The 15,958-nt window shown below is 48.0% G+C and overlaps 1 protein-coding gene across 4 annotated transcripts in view; it reads left to right on the top strand.

The window, feature by feature from the left end:
- The window catches only part of FDFT1 (farnesyl-diphosphate farnesyltransferase 1), a 32,276-nt gene that overhangs the window by 5,290 nt on the left and 11,028 nt on the right, over positions 1-15,958 (top strand). For all 4 annotated transcript variants that reach the window (XR_009183500.2, XR_009183499.2, XM_058288023.2 and 1 more), the window contains 3 exons: positions 1,072-1,255; positions 7,209-7,337; positions 9,886-10,077. Coding sequence is in view for 2 of the 4 variants with exons in the window: in XM_058288023.2 (XP_058144006.1) it covers positions 1,072-1,255; positions 7,209-7,337; positions 9,886-10,077 (505 nt within the window). In the remaining 2 variants the exon portion in view is untranslated. The remainder of the gene's footprint in view (positions 1-1,071; positions 1,256-7,208; positions 7,338-9,885; positions 10,078-15,958) is intronic.

Here is a 15,958-nt window from a genome sequence, read left to right as displayed (position 1 = left end):
TGGGCAGGGCTGGGGCCCGGGCTGGGCAAGGCGGGAGGGCCGGGTCCCCTGGCGAGCAGGGCGGGCAGCCCGCTGCAGTTGCCTGAGCTGGCCTGCCGGGCCCGGGCCCTGTGTTTACCCCTCGGCGTCCGGGCGCTGGCACCCACAGTGCCCGCCAGCCCCGCTGGGGAGGGGCGACTGCTCCAGCCCTGGCAGCCGGGCCTGGCTCCTCGGGTGGCTGAGGCCACACTGGGCATGCCCCCTCTTCCCGGGCAGGTTCCCGGAGCTGCCGCTGCACCTTGCCCACGTGGACTGATCAGGTGCCTTGTGTGTGGCAAGATTTCCACCCGGGAGGGGCTGTGCACAGAGTATTGGTTTGGAGTAAACATTTGGCCCGTTGGTCAGTTCTCCATTAGTTAAATGTGACTCATTCTGGGAGTAGGAGGAACATCCAGCTGTTAGGCTTTTGTTTTGTATAAACAAACTACACAATTTTATTACTCCCATCTAAGTAAGGAAAACTCACCTAGGTCTCTGTGACATGTTCACTGGACTAATGGGATATTTTAATGCTGGAAGTCACTAGAAAATTGCCCTGTGCAATGACCTTGATCTGAATGCGACATACTCAGTTTATTGGAGTTCATTACACTAATTGGAAACCAAGTAAATGGAATGAAAATTGGTGGTTTGCACATTGGAAGACAGCTCACATTTTGGAGGGGGAAGAGATGGCCTTGAAGAATTTTAACTGCTTGCCGAAGCGGGGTCCTAGTTCTAGGAAGTAGCTTCTCTGAAACCTAATGAGCACTTAGATCGTAACTGATCAAAGCTAGAGTGGCAAAGAGGAGATGGTGTGTGCTTTAAATTACCTGGAAACCTAGACCATGGGGTCGTTTTAATGGTACTTTATGTAGCTGAGCATGTGTTTGAACAGTTCTTCAGCATCTCGTTTTGAGATCCTTCTGGAGTTCTGCAGAGTTACTAAGTATAGGAAGTTTTGGGAAATGACCTGGCATAGGTCAGGTGTTTTAGGAGCAGCATTCGGACCTCGTTGCACGGCGCTGCTGACCCTTCCCTCTCCCCTGGCAGCGATGCTGTCTGCATATTTTACCTGGTTCTCCGCGCCCTGGACACTCTGGAGGACGACATGACCATCAGCGTGGAAAGGAAGGTCCCGATGCTGCACAACTTCCACTCCTACCTCTACGAGCCCGACTGGCGGTTCCTGGAGAGCCGGGAGAAGGACCGGCAGGTGCTGGAGGACTTCCCCACGGTACGGGCTCGGGCGCATCTGCACGGAGCCTCGCCTACAGCTGGTTGCGTGGCTGGGCATAGAGAAAGGTGAACCGAGCTGCCCGAGGCAGCGTGCGAGGGTGAGGGCTCCCACCCGCCTCCTTAGCATGGTGGCTAGTCACCTCGCCTCCCTGCCTCAGTGTCTCCGTTTGTAAATGGGGGTGATACCGGTATGGACCTCATAGTACTGTTGGGAGGATGGAGAGTTACTCCAGTAAGGCTCTTAGAGCAGCGTTCGCGACTGTCACTCCGGCCGGGTGTGCTTCGGGAGTCTGAGGCTCTCCTGGCGGGAGGATGCCTTCCGTTCCCAGTGCCGTAGAAGGTCAGAGCCCTGCTGAGCGTGCAGCGCAGCCCAGCTCGGCGGTGGGGGGGCAGCGGTGCCAGCTGCCTGAGGACCCCGGCTGGGTAGCAGGCGCTCGCTGCAGGGCAGGCAGAGCCTGCCGCTCTTCCCAACTGGCGGAGGCGGTGGGGGGGAGGCGCCTCTGCCGCTTGTCTGCAGGATTTCGTGCCTTAGTTTCCTCTGTAAAATTAGAGCTGTGCAGTTTAAGTCAGCGCGTGCCTGTGAAGCACCTGGAGCAGCCCCTGTTACGTCCTAAGTTCCATCAGTGTTAGCTGTTTAGTCCATGTGTTGAGTAAAGTGGGTTACAAGTAAAATTTTGAGCTTTAGAATGTACCTCCATTTTTTGTACATGTGACTAGGTCCTACATTTCTAGAATTTGCCTGTCTTATCACAAAAATAAGTGATTCTTCCATATCTTCTAATAAACAAAAGGTTTGATATAGCAAAATCACATGTTCTCTAACATCCCCGAGAAGTCTTCGTTTTTGTTCACAGTTGCCAGAGTTTCTTAGGAAGAACCATTCTTGTGGTTCTTGCTGCTGAAACAAATGTGTACACCTGAATGGGCAGGGAATTGGGTGGATAGAAAGAGAATCTGCCCACTGCAAAGAAATATTTGAGAAAGATTCCTTAGGAACAATGGCTATTTCAAATTGCTGAGACCATGTCTTAAGTGCCAAAGCCAAAAATAAAATATAGTGTAATACAAATCATTGGAAGAAGGCTGTGGTGAGCAGTTAGATGGCTGTATATGTTACAAGAATAAAAATTACCCAAAAAACCCCCTAGGACTGTACAGCACGGAGAATCCTAGTGTGAGCCACGGAGTTCCGAGAGCAGTGTAGTTAGAGTGTGCCTCCGACACTTGTCGCAAAGCTTCCAGCCAACGCAGGCTGTTAGTGAAGGGTATGCGGACCTCTAGATTTTCTGCATGATTTTTCTGGAAACCTATAACTTTTCTTGAAAAAAAAACAAGCATGATTAGGTGAGGTCAACATCATACAATTGAAAGAAGGAGAAAGAAAACGAATCTTAAGAAGAATTAGGCGAGGAACTCTCACCTCAAGAGGCACCAGTGATTTTGCTCTGGCAGCAACCTGTTGACCAGAAGGTGGCTTCCCTCCACTGGGTTATTGTGGTCCTTTGTTTATTGTCAAGCCTTTCACACTCTGCGAAAGGAGACGAAGTGCAGCTTACAGGAGTCACATTCAACTTATAGTTTCAGAGTATTTTTATTTTTTGAATTAATTATGTATTACTCGAACAAGACCTGGCCCCTAAGAACGAAACAATCCCCCGAGTACTTTTACTTGAGTAGATAAATAGCAATTAAATAATTCCTGATCATGAGATAAATACTTTAGGTGTTATAAAAATCAAGGGCGTCCTCTCTGTGCAGCGAAGGTAAGAGAATCTGAAAATGTGTGAAAGCTCAGAATAACTTGGAGGAGGGTAACTAGTAAATGTTCAGTGTCCCAGTAACTTCACAAAACCCAAGCCTGTTCCTTTAAACCCAAGCTTTCCAGTGGAAAAGTAAAGCTTTGTTCTGGCGGGCTTCTGATTTAAAATATTAAAGGCAGCGCTCCCGTCTTGGACTTCTGGACGCTGAAGTTGGGAAGCCAGCAGGCACCGGCCTGCAAGGCCTGGCTTGCCCCTGGCGTGGATTCCACGGCCACGCGCACAGGCCGGGCTGCCTGGCTTTGCTGCCGTTGATAGCTTTGTGGTTTGCAAGACAGTGCCGTGTTAAGATACGTGAATTTGAAGTCCTTTCCATCTGTGACCCGACCTGAGATAGAAGTAGAATGACCTGTCCGTGTCTTCCGTGTGCGCTGCTCCCTCCCAGCACCTCCTGGAGACGGGCCATTCCACAAACTGGAAAGGGCGCCGATTGCCCAGGGTCAGGGGTGAAGCGGGTTTGGGCTCGGTCCTAAGACAGACGTAGAGCGGGTCATGGCTCGGCCCCACTGACCCCGACGTTTCTGGCCTTGGCGCTTCAGAGGGCCGCCATGGGCTCCTCCAGCCGGGCTCTCCCGAGGCCGGGGATGTCCCTGCCCCTTCCAGACCCGTCCCTGGAGTCCTTCCGCGCCACCCAATTCCCTGAGCCCGCTTCCGGCTCTGCACAGGCTGCTGCTTCAAGTCTGTCCTTTCCAGGATGAAACCTGCCAGCCGCGACCATGCCCCGGGCCTGGAGGGTGGCCGGGAGGACCTGGCGAGGCTGGGGGCTGGGACTCGAGAGCCTGCGGGTGTTGGGAAGAGCCTGCGGCGGCAGGAGAGGGGGGCCGGGGGTGAGCTTTGGATCCACACCCTCGAGGGACCAAAACTCCTGGGTTCAGACCTGAGCCTTTCAGGTCATTGTCTCGGAGGGTGCGTTTGTCAAGAGGCCTGAAACGTGGTTTACTTAACAACGTATTAGCTGGAAGGCTGATTTTAAAAAGCTCTCTCAGGATGGTATGTGGGCCCCTGCAGTGGCCGAGCTCCCGGCTGCCTGGCCAGATGATGGTGCCCGGGCGTCTGGCCAGGCAAGCACTGGCCTGACGGTCACTGTGAGGATATTTTGTGGATTTCAGTCACCAGTCAGTTGGAGGCATTAAAAGAAATGGGGGGAAGCGGTTGTGGCTCAACAGATAGGGCGTCAAACCCCTGGCCTCCTTGACCGGTGTGGAGCTGGCTCGTGCTCAGTGCTGATGTGTGCAAGGAGTCTCACGCACAAGGAATGCGCCCTGCACTAAGAAAGCACAGCCTGCCCCTGTGTGGTGCCGCACACATGGAGAGGTGACAGCAAGATGATGCAACAGCAGCAAAAAGCGACAGTTTTCCAGTGCCGCGTGACAAGAATGCAGGCGGACACAGAAGAACACAGAGTGAATGGACACAGAGAGCAGACAGTGGGTGGGGGAGGGGAGAGAAATCTTTAAAAGAACAAAAGAAGAAGTGATGCTTCCAGCTCTCAGAAAAGAGAATTTCCATCTCTGCTTCAGCCACCTGCTGCTCCCGGGGAAACCTCCGCCGGAGCCCCCAGCTCGTGCCCTGCCCTGTGGAATGTGGCCTTGCTCGTCCTCACAGCCGCCTGAGACAAGCTTATAAAACTCTCCTGCTGTTTACAGAGCCGGCCTGCCTCCCTGGAGAACGCTGGCCAGGGCAGCCACCGTGTACGGTTTTGTCCAGACCCCATAGAATTCAGGGAGACGTCTAGACTGAGTATTTGAACCAGACGAGCGGTGACCAGATGGGCATTGAGACTGTACCTGGTGTTTTATACTTGATCATTAGTTGATATTAAGAGTCGGGCTTTCTGGAAATCTCACTGCGTATTATAGAGTAGAGCGTATCTTTTTTTGGGTGCCAGTAGTGGACAGCTAGAAAGAAGTCTTAGAGCTCTACCTCTAAACATAGCTTGAGGAACAAGGGTCATTAGGAATAACAGCAAACATTTATTGAGCAATTTATTATGATGCAGTCATTAAATGTATTTCCTGTATTAGTTTGTTGTTTTTAAATTTTATTAGTTTTTTAACAGCCAGGCCACCCGGCACCTGGGGTGCTGTTGACACGCAGTTTGTATCGATAAGGAAGCCGAGGCCCCCAGAGCTTCGGGACCCTGCCCAGGTCACGCCCGGTTAAGAGGCAGACCCAGGGTTCAGACCCGCAGGTCTGTCTGCAGAGCCGTTAGGCTTCGTGCCTGGCGTGCTTTATTGCCTCTTGACAAGTGGTAACACACGAAAAAACAAAGCAAACCGGAACGCTCTTATCTGTAGGCGGCGGTGGAATCACTCAGCATTTGAGTGTCTGTCTAAGGTGAGTCGGGAGGGGAATTTTTATTCACAAGTTGGGGTGTGGCTTTTCTGGGTTGCACTAGTGGACTCCTTCATGTTCTTAGAATGGGAGCGGTGCCTGAGGACCGAAAAACCTGCTGTAGTTGTGGAATATAATTACTTGGATATAAAAATATATCTGTGTGTCCTACAGGCTACTTCATTTGGAAGAGCTTGTTTTGTCCCTAGAGAATATAGGAAGCTGGGCGCCGAGTGTGGAGAAAACACACATTCAAAGGCTACTTTTGTTGTACCTGCCCCCCCCCCACCAGAGTTTCTGAGAAAAAACAGAGCTCTTCATTGTCATTCTTTCCTGGATAATTTTGGTTTCATTTTTTGAATTCTACTAAATATCAAAAAGTTGTTGCAGGAGTGGAGTGGCTGTGGCTCAAGCGCTCGGGCACCCTCCTCCCACATGGGAGGTCCTGGGTTTGGTTCCTGGTGCCTCCTAATGAAGATGAGCAGACACAACGAGCAGTCAACCAACGAGCAGAGACAATGAGCAAACAGAGAGTCGTGGGCGGAGGGGGAGTTGCTGAAGGGGTCGTTTCAGTTCAGAAAGTTTATTTTCGAGCGTTAGATTTTAACCTCTCCCTCACCCTCATTGCTTTTCCTCCTTGTGACTAGAACTGTTCTGCCCAGGGAGCAGTTGCAGAACAGGGTTTAGGAAGATTCTGGGACTCAAATAACCTTTGGCAGACTTGCTAGTTTGTTTCAATCCGTGATACAACTGCCTTTTGGCTTTGGCTTGGAGCCACTGTCACTGAAGAGTTCTGGAAAGACTGGATTGTTTTCATGGTTTTCTTTGGATTTAACAGTTGATTTAATGCTAAAATACCTAAGGCTTTTGAGTCCCTATGGTGCCATGCAGCCAGCTTTTACTCCCTCAGGTCCTTAAATTTAAATGTCTCCTGAGGACGTTTTCTGGCTTTTCTGTGAACAGACCAAAGATATCTCAACTTGGGGTCTTTAACAGCTGTCTCGGCACTGCTTCCGGCGTTTAGTGTTGGCTCTATTACTATTTACAACATTTTATTTAAGAGGTTTCATGGTGTTTTTCTGTTACAGTTTGATAACCCATGCACCCTTTTTTTGCACTTAAATATTTGTGCAGTAGCAATAAATTTAAAAACAGCCATGTTGATTTTCATTAGAGTTTGGACCATGAAAAGAAAAAAAAAAGTAGCTTGCCTCATACTGAGCTACGCTGAGTTGTTTAAGGAATTCATTGTGTCCTTCGTCGTGGGGATGATGCCATACCTTCGTGTAAATTTGGGAACTGATGATGCAAAATTTTTGGCTGATCTCCTCACCACACTGTAAATACGCCCTGAGAAGGGATGCGAGTCTCTCACTGCTCTCTGTCTCCCGTGCCCAGAGCCTTGCCTGGTGCTTAGGAGGTGCTCAGTGAGTGTTCAAATGAGTGATTGCTTGCTGTCATGAGGTTTATTTGAATTGAGTCACTTTCCTTTCTAAAATTCTTACTCTTTGCCCGGTTTATGTTGAAGCATCCCATTTACTTTATATTGGAAATATGAGTGTATAATGAGGCTCAGTATCTTCTTTCCAGCATTTAGCATTTCTATTTCTATATTTATAAAATTGATCTTATTATTCAAATACGTAGGAAACTAGCATAACCCGATGCCAGGCTTATATATGAATCATTTGGGAGCCATAATTAATCCCATTGCTTTGCTTTGTGATTTTAGGAACCATGTTGTTTTTAGAGTACAGATGCATGCTTCATCTTTTCTGTTTCCTTTGGTCTCCATTTCAGATCTCCCTCGAGTTTAGAAACCTGGCTGAGAAATACCAAACAGTGATCGTGGACATTTGCCGGAAAATGGGATTTGGGATGGCTGAGTACTTAGATAAGCACGTGACGTCCGAGCAGGAGTGGGACAAGGTCAGTGCCGGCAGGGCTGGCGGCTCCCGAGACGAGCTGGCAGCGCTCGTGGGAACCCGCCGTGAGGCGCGCGTGCCGCCCGTTCTGGGTGTTCTGGTCTTCCAGCTCCTTTGTGTAGGTGCGGGTGTCATTGTATGGGCTCAAAGCTTATAAATCCATCAGTGAAATTGTGCGTGCCCTGGAGAACTTACTATTAGTCCAAAATAGGTATAATTGGTCTCAGAGGTAAAACATAAAGCTTATAAAATCGATTCTGACTTGCTATGGTCAAATTATTTTATATAATATCAGTAGTTTGCAAATTTTAAAATGTCTTTTGTAATTTTCTTCTTTTCCATTACCAAGTATGCTGGTGACCCCGTCCCCGGGTATCTGAGCCAGGGCCGGCCTGGCCCCGCTGGCTTCTGAGAAGCAGGCGTCCTTTGCACTGTCGGTCTGTTCCTTAGAAGCACGTAAGGGCGGGTCGTGGAAACCCGAGGTAGACCCCAGGCGTGCTGTGCCGAGGAACGAGCGCTCCCCCGCCTCACTTCTTCCTTGCCCATCGTCTCCCTGCAGCAGTGACAACACGAGGTCGTTCCAAGCTTCTCCCCTGTCCCCCAATTTTGTGGGTGATTCTGGAGAAGCCTGTGTGGGGGTGGGCTGTGGTCGGCAGAGGCGGGTGAGGTGTGTCTCCTCGGGAAACGGGCAGCTGTGCTGGAAAGCGACGAGGGCAGACGTGAGGCCGAAGCGCCGTGGCTTTCCCTTGCCGGAGTTCCCTCCTGAGCAGCAGCTGTGCAGGTGCCGAGGCGGGGAAAAGTCTCACTAGAGAAAGTAACAGAACTGGCTGTGGGGACAAATGACACATGAAAATGCACTTTAGAGTCGTGCCCGTTTTCGCTAGGAATGGCATTGGTGATACTTAGCCATCATCCCTGTGGAAGCAGAGAAGTTTCAAACTGCTGACTGGTTGACCTGCTTTGATCTGAAACAGCGTTTAGGTTAACGTCTCAAAAGAGACGCTGAGTCACCCAGGACCGAGGCTCGGTTTGTCCGTCTCTCAAGCTTCAAAACGTGATGGCAACCTCTCTGGGATGCAGTTTATGCCGCCCAGACAGACGTTTACGTTAAAAGAACCACAGCTGGTTGTCTCAATGGCTTTTCTGCTGTGCAGATCTATTCAGGAAACGTAAGTGTAGGTTGTTGAATAGAAGTTCGGATAGATAAAATAGAGTACTTTGAATAATTATTTTCCCTGAAGTTTTGAAGGGCGATGAAATTTATAGGTCTTCATTCTAGTTGTACTTCTATCCAAAGAACTGACCTTTGTTGGTATAAAATATACTTCCTCGTGCACTGTGCTGTGGGTGTACTAATGTTTTTCAATTTCTAGTAATTCTTTTTAGATGTCTTGTTGCTGTGCACACGTAATCTCTCTGCACCTCATTGCGGTGCGTCTTTACTCTTTCCAGACTCTTCCTGACCTGGAACACAGTTCTCGTGCTTTCTCTTACCGTCTCGTTTGCCTCCCTCTTAGCCCCGGCCTTGTGTGAGCTCCGCTCAGAGCTGGCTGGCTGGTGACTCCGGTCTTTCTGTGCCTCGGTCTTGCCCTTCCTGATGTTTGCCCCAGGCCGTACCTTCTCCCACTGCTCTTCACTTCCTAAGCTGTCCAGCGGGCATTTGCTTTATAGTTACAGCTTTAATTTTATAACTGCATTATCTTCAGGGGAGAGTAATAGCTTTGGCAAACTCTGAGAGGGAGCTCTGGTGCCGTGGCTGAAGCCCGGGCCCCAGAGCCGGCCGCGGGGCCGGCGCCCGCCTGGGCTTCCCGACGAGTGGCCTGGGCAAGCTAAGGGGCCCTTCGTGCGGAGCGCCCTCACCTGCAAACGGGGGTGATAAGAAGACCTGGCTCCCGGGGTGCCTGTGAGAACTGAATGTGCAGGACACCGAAGTCAGTACCAAGAACACAGTGGTGGCAACAGTGATGCTTGGTTTTTCTACATAATAATGATTTGGAGGCACCACACGAGCTTTTTTTTTTTTTCAGGAGGTACCAGGGATTGAACCTGGGACCTTGTACATGGGAAGCAGGTGCTCAACCACTGAGCTACCCCACTCCCCACGATCTTGAAAGCAAGTCTTCTAATGGGTCAAAGAAAGAGTAAACTATACCTAGGTTGCTTAAGTTACTATTAATCAGAATATTCCTTCTTTCCTCATTGCTCCCCACTTCCAATTTTGGGTATCACAAAGTGTACCGTACTAGTGTTTTATTTAAATAATTCTTTATCATTATAGAAGCACTACATGTGCATTGTAGAAATTTAGAAAATTTAAGTAAAAAATGTAAAAGTAAAACATTACATTCCCATCAGCCAGAGAGCACCGCATTAAACCTTCTGTGGATGTTTTAAAATCTGTACATATACGTGTACATTATGTGTATTTAAAAAAAAAAATAAAAACGAGGTTGCGTCCGTTCTGTTTGGAACCCGTTTTGTAGCTCTGGCGTCTAGCATTTCCGTTCTCGTGAAGTCCTCGCTGTTACAGCGCTTTACCCTGGCTTTTGCAGTACTGCCACTACGTCGCGGGGCTGGTGGGCATCGGCCTCTCGCGCCTCTTCTCGGCCTCGGAGCTGGAGGACAGCGTGGTCGGCGAGGACGCGGAGCTCGCCAACTCCATGGGCCTGTTTCTGCAGAAGACGAACATCATCCGCGACTACCTGGAAGACCAGCAAGAAGGAAGAGAGTTTTGGCCCCAAGAGGTAACAGAGTCACGGGCTTGGGGGGAAATCGAAGGTTAGGCGCTTCCTGAAAACAAAGCATGAAGCCCCTTTGGTTGCAAGCCTTAGGCGATAAAAGAGGTCAGGCCAAGCTTTATTTGCTTCAGGCACGCTAGTGTTTTATTTAAATAATACCTTATTATTATAGAAGCACTACATGTGCATTGTAGACATTTAGACAATTTAAATAAAAAAAATAAAGATGAAACATTATTGCATTCCCGTCAGCCAGAGCGCGCCGTGCGACGCCTTCTGTGGGTGTTTTTAAGTCTGTGCACACACGTGCAGGTTCGGTTGCCGGAGCCTCGTCAAGGCGCGTGGACGTGACGAGCAGAGCAGACACGGTGGGCGGGCAGCGAGCAAGCTCGGCAGGCGCACCGGGGGCGGGAGCAGCAGGCGGGCAGGTGAGGGGGTCCTCTCGGGGAGGCGCGCAAGCCCGCCCTGGGCTCCGGCGGCGTAGTTTTCAAGCCCCCAGGTGGCCCTGATGTGAGTGTGGGTGAGACACAGCTGTCTCCCGCCCCTGCGGTGGCCCCGGGGTTCAGAGGCAGGACGGGGCTGGCTGAGGACCCAGGGAGTGGTGGCGGTCCTGGGAGCGGAGCCGAGGCTGCCTGGCTCCCGGGCCAGGGCGTCTGCCTGGTATTAGGCTGCCCCACAGGTAAGTGTTTCAGCCAGGTGTGGTCTGTGAGCAGGAGCTCTGTGAATACCTAAAATTTAGAGACAAATGCCCCCCATAAAGGATTGATGGAGTGAACTGTGATTTAGTCACACAGCTGAATACTACGTCGTCACAAAAGAACCTCTATAGTACTACGGAATGATCTCCAGGTTGTATTATGTGAAGAAAGCAAGGGTGCAGGGCAGTGTGTATAGTATACTACTATTTTTTTTTTAAGGAAGTACCGGGCCTTGAACCCAGGACTCCATACATGAGAAGCAGGCGCTTAGCCACTGAGCTACACTTACTGTGCAGCACACTGCTTTTTTTTTTTAGGTACTGGGGATTGAACCTGGAACCTCTTGTGTGGGAGGCCGGTGCTCAGCTGCCAGGCCACACTGGCTCCCAGGATACTACTTTTCTATTGGGAGGAATCATTGTGGATAACAGTACTGGTATTGATATGCTGAAGCTATTATATGAACTTTGTGGGTTTAAGCAAATAAATAATTGTGTTCTTATCATTAGGGACAAAATAATAGATGTAAAAGAAGATATACAAATATACAACAATTAAGACCCCTGTAATCCTAAACCAAATTGGAAATATCAGTGTGAACTCATGATGTAGTTCCTCTTAAAACACACACACACAAACTGATTTCCCAGCTCTGTCTATTGAAAAGGTGTAGAAATAATGACCAACCCAGTACCTCTAGTGTCCAGATTATGGTCTTGTAATACCACATATAACAGGAAACACCTTTTTTAGAGGGATGGCAGAGGCAGGAAATATGCAAGATGAGCTTTGAACATATTTTCATACCAGAAAGTTAGACTACTGAGGCCGTGCCAAAAAGTACAGGGGCCAGTTGGAAAGGCTTTTACTGGCCACAAATGGAACAGTGTCAGCACTAAAGAGAATAAAGACTGCAGTGGATTAAACACGCCAGATATGCTTAAATCCAAATGAAGAAGGATGGGAGTGGGTGCAGCTCGGTGGTGGAGCACCTGCTTCCCATGTGTGAGGTCCTGGTTCAGTCCCTGGTACTTCCCAAAAAGAAACGAAAAACAACCAACCTCAGCTCCCACTGGGGAGTGGATGCAGCTCGAGGATTGAGCGTCTGCTTCCCATTTATGAGGTCCTGGGTTCAGTCCCTGGTACCTCCTAAAAAAAAAATTATGTACCTCTTGATGAAAGAGGCAGTGGTGTGTTCTTTTATTAAGAGGTTCATACTGCCTTATTCTGCTTATTTTTAATGTTAGCAGTCACTGCTGCCTAGTTCCATTCACTTTTTGGAGTTGCAGAATGGTAATATTTTTTCTCATATCTTTATTGAGATGTAATTCACATACCGTTCAGTTCAGCGGTTTTCAGTATGTTCACTGAGTTGTACAACCTTTAATTACCACGGTCAATTTGGAACGCTGTCACCACCCCCCGACCATCTCCTTCCCCAGTAGCAGATGCTCCCCCTTTCCTCTTCTGCTGCCCGCCCTGGACATTTCAGATAAATGGCCGCATACAGTTGGTGGGATTTTGTGACTGCTTCCTCCGCTTAGCACAGTGTTCACAAGGTTCACCCGCGGTGTGTGTGTATCAGCACTTCTTTTCTTTTTCATTGCTGAATAGTAACCTGTTGTGTGGATTTTATTTATCCGTCCCTCAGTTGACAGGCATTTGGTTTGTTTCTGCTTTCTGGCTGCTGTGAATAACGCTGCTGTGAACGCCGGGGTACAGGTCTCTGTGAGGACGTGTGTTTTCATTTCTCTTGAGCACAGACACCTGGAAGTGGAACTGCTAGTCACGGGGTCACTCGATGCTTACCTGCCGAAGGAGCTGTCGGGCTCTTTCCAGAGTGGCCGGGCCATTTTCCTTCCTCCCAGCAGCCCGTGAGGGTCCAGGTTCCCCACGTCCTCGCCAACACGTATCTTTCTTTTTTGATGATAGCCATCCTAGCGAGTGTGAAATGGTATCTCATTGTGGCTTTGCTTTGCTGTTCCCTGATGGCTAACGATGTGGAAATTCGTTTCATGTGCTCGTTGGTCATTTGTCTGCCTTCTTTGGAGAAATGTCTAGTCATATCCCTTGCCCATTTTTAAAATAAGGTTATTCGTCATTTTATTATGGAGTTGAAGAATCTTTGCATGCCTTATATAAAAGTCCTTTATCAGATACATGATTGGCAAATATTTCTCCGCCTCCTTTTGGTTGTCTTTTCATTTAATTGATGGTCCTGTGAAGCACAAAAGTTTAAAATTTTGATGAAGTCCAAATTATCTATTTTTTCTTTTGTTGCTCCTGCTTTTGACTCATTGCTAAGGTCACAAAGATTCATGCCTATTTTCTTCTAATAGTTTTGTAATTTTAGCTCTTACGTCTATGTCTTTGATCCATTTTGAGTTGATTTTGTATATGACAAGGTAGGAATATATTCTGAGGTAGAGGTCCAACTTCATATTTTTGCATGGTATTTCCAGTTGTCCCAGCACCATATGTTGAAAAAACTATTCTTCCCCCCACTGAATTGTCTTGATATCCTTGTTGAAAATTAGTTAACTCTAATTGTGAAAATTTATTTCTGGAGTTCAACTTTATGCCATAAAATGATATTTTAATTCTGTAATTTTGTTTTCATTTAATACCTGGACTAATTTTATAAGATGTTCCTCCTCATATATTGGACTCCTGAGTGGTACATTTCCCCAGGGAAGGCAGTATAACTGTTTGAGTCTTTCCTTTTATTTTTCCAGCTTTTAAGATGAATTGTTTCTCTCTCATCTTCAGAAAGTGACCAATTAGGTACTTTTTATTATCATTATAAACTCCTGGATTAAAACATATTTGATGGGGTTTATTCATTAGAGTTCTTATTATTGAAGCTCAAATTGTCGCCTTTTCGGTCAGGAGAGGTTCTTCAAGTTGGCCTCTGAGCCCCTTGACGGACCCTGGAGTCTCTAGCGGCTTCCTTGCCGTTTGTTATGGTAAGACGTTCTAAACTCAATTGGTACACTTTTTTGCTAGAGATGAGATTTCTTTGAATGGGAAATGGTATTTCAAGACCACAGTCTGGGCGCCAGGGCGGCTCGTTGCTTTTGAACAGTCGTTGTTCGCCTGTGCTTATGGATAATTCCCCCTAGGGACTGTAGGGTCGCAGCGTGGTCTGTCTCTCCACATGACATCGCTAGCTCTGCCCTCGGGTCACCGGGCTGAGGGAACTGCAGTACCCGCTGGTCCCTTGTGGCTCTTCCCTTGTGACCTCCGGAGTCTCCGAGTAGCAATGCCCACCCTCCCATTTCCACTTGGGGTTCCTGGAAACAACCTGGGTATGTTTTTGCCTTTGCTTGCCTCATCCTCAATTTTTTTACGGTTGTTTTTATGTCTAAATTGCCAGCTCAAACAGCGATCAGCTGCTCAGACCTCGCCATGGTAACTCTTAGTTACCATGGAGGCCGTTGTAGGCGCACCACTGTTTTTATGTTGAGTTCTCTCCAGTCATTTTGTCTCAAGTCTGTGCTCTGGGAGATAGGAAAGACTCATGAGAACCAAGTCCCTAAGTTCTCACGTATTTTTAATAGTTTGCCTGTGTCCTTTGTATTCGAAGGTCAGTTTTTCTGGATGTAAAATCTGTAGCTCACATTTTTGAGTATTTTATATGTATTACTCCTTTTTCTTTTCATGAAGAATGGCTGCTGAAAATCTAGTGATAAGCTAATTTTATTTTATTTAAAAGTCATGGGCTCTTTTTGCCTTGGTGCCGAAAGGATTATTTTCCCTTGCTGATCACTGTCCAGATCCGTTACCATCAGAGGTTACAGAGTGGTCCTAGGCTGGCATTCTTTCTGCACCTGTTGGCTGGAATTAAGCTGGTAGTGGTGGCAGCAACCTAGCTTGTGGATTTCCCCAAATTCTCACATGAAAAGAGATGGAAAAAGGAGACCAAGAGACAACCAAAACAAGCTCATGGACAGAAACTCATGTGACATCCCCCCACATCCCAGGGACAAAACACCAGCACCGAGAACAAAACCTGCTGTTCTCGACTGCAGGAGGAGCAGAGGGGGCTGTCCTGCCCTGGCAGGCCGCACATGGGGGCAGGGGAGCCCCAGGGCAGCCGGCGGGTGTGCACTGGGAAGTGAGTTGCAGGTGAGCTCGGGGGAGGCCTTCCTGCTCCACTGGTGAGTCCAGGGGGTGCTGCAGGGGCTGGAGCGGAACTGCCTGTGAGCCCTCGGAGGAGCCACCTGGGTCCTCTGCCAGGAGCGGCCCCCGCTGAGGAGCAGAATGCAAACTGAGTAGCAGAGGGAAGACCCACGTGAAGGGAGAAGAAGGCCCAGGTAAAGGTGAGGCAGGGGAATCTCAGAAAGCCAACTGCACTATGCTGTACGATAGAACTTTCTGCAGTTATGAAGGTTCCAGTGTGCTGTCCAGTATGGTAGCCGTAGGTACATGTGAACTCTTGAAATGTGACCAGTGCAGCCGAGGAACTGAACTTTTCATATTATTTGACTTTAAATTTAAGTGGCCATATGTTGCTAGTGGCTGCTGTATTGGGCAGCACAACTCGATAATAACGGAAGAGTGAGTCTGTAGCAGGAGGAAATCTTTCTGGTCCATGATTTTTCAAAGGAGGCAAAGTTCAGGAAGAGTATGCAGCATCCCCTAAGCAGTATTCTTACCAGAAAGAAAATTAAACCTGAATAAGAGCAGGCTTCTGGTTGTAACTCTCACTTTACAGGACAAAAGGGGAGAAATGAGCGAAGCAATCAGCAAAATCTAGAATATAGGAGATTTGTTAGGAAAGAATACCTTTTTTCTTCAACAAATAAATGGTCAGAAAAAGAGGGGGGGGAAACCTGTAAATTAAAAGCAACCTAAATCATATCAGCTGTGATCTTGTTTAGATCCAGAATTGAACAAACCAAGCAGCAAAAAATATTGAGACAGTGGGACAATTTAAACACTACTAGAATTTTTATTAAAAAATCATTGCAAAATCAGTGGTATTTCTATACACTAGTGATGAACAATCTGAAAAGGAAATCAAGAACACAATTCCATTTACAATAGCAATTAAAAGAATTAAATATCTGGAAATAAATTCCCCTTTTTGGTCAGCTAAAGGATGTAACCAGAGATCTGTAGGACTTATACACTGAAAACTACAAAACATTGCTGAAAGAAATTAAATAAGACCTAAATAGATGGAA

This window comes from Dasypus novemcinctus, chromosome 25, assembly GCF_030445035.2.
Source record: "Dasypus novemcinctus isolate mDasNov1 chromosome 25, mDasNov1.1.hap2, whole genome shotgun sequence".
NCBI classification, from domain to species: Eukaryota; Metazoa; Chordata; class Mammalia; order Cingulata; family Dasypodidae; genus Dasypus; species Dasypus novemcinctus.
This window is presented reverse-complemented; position numbering and strand designations above follow the sequence as displayed.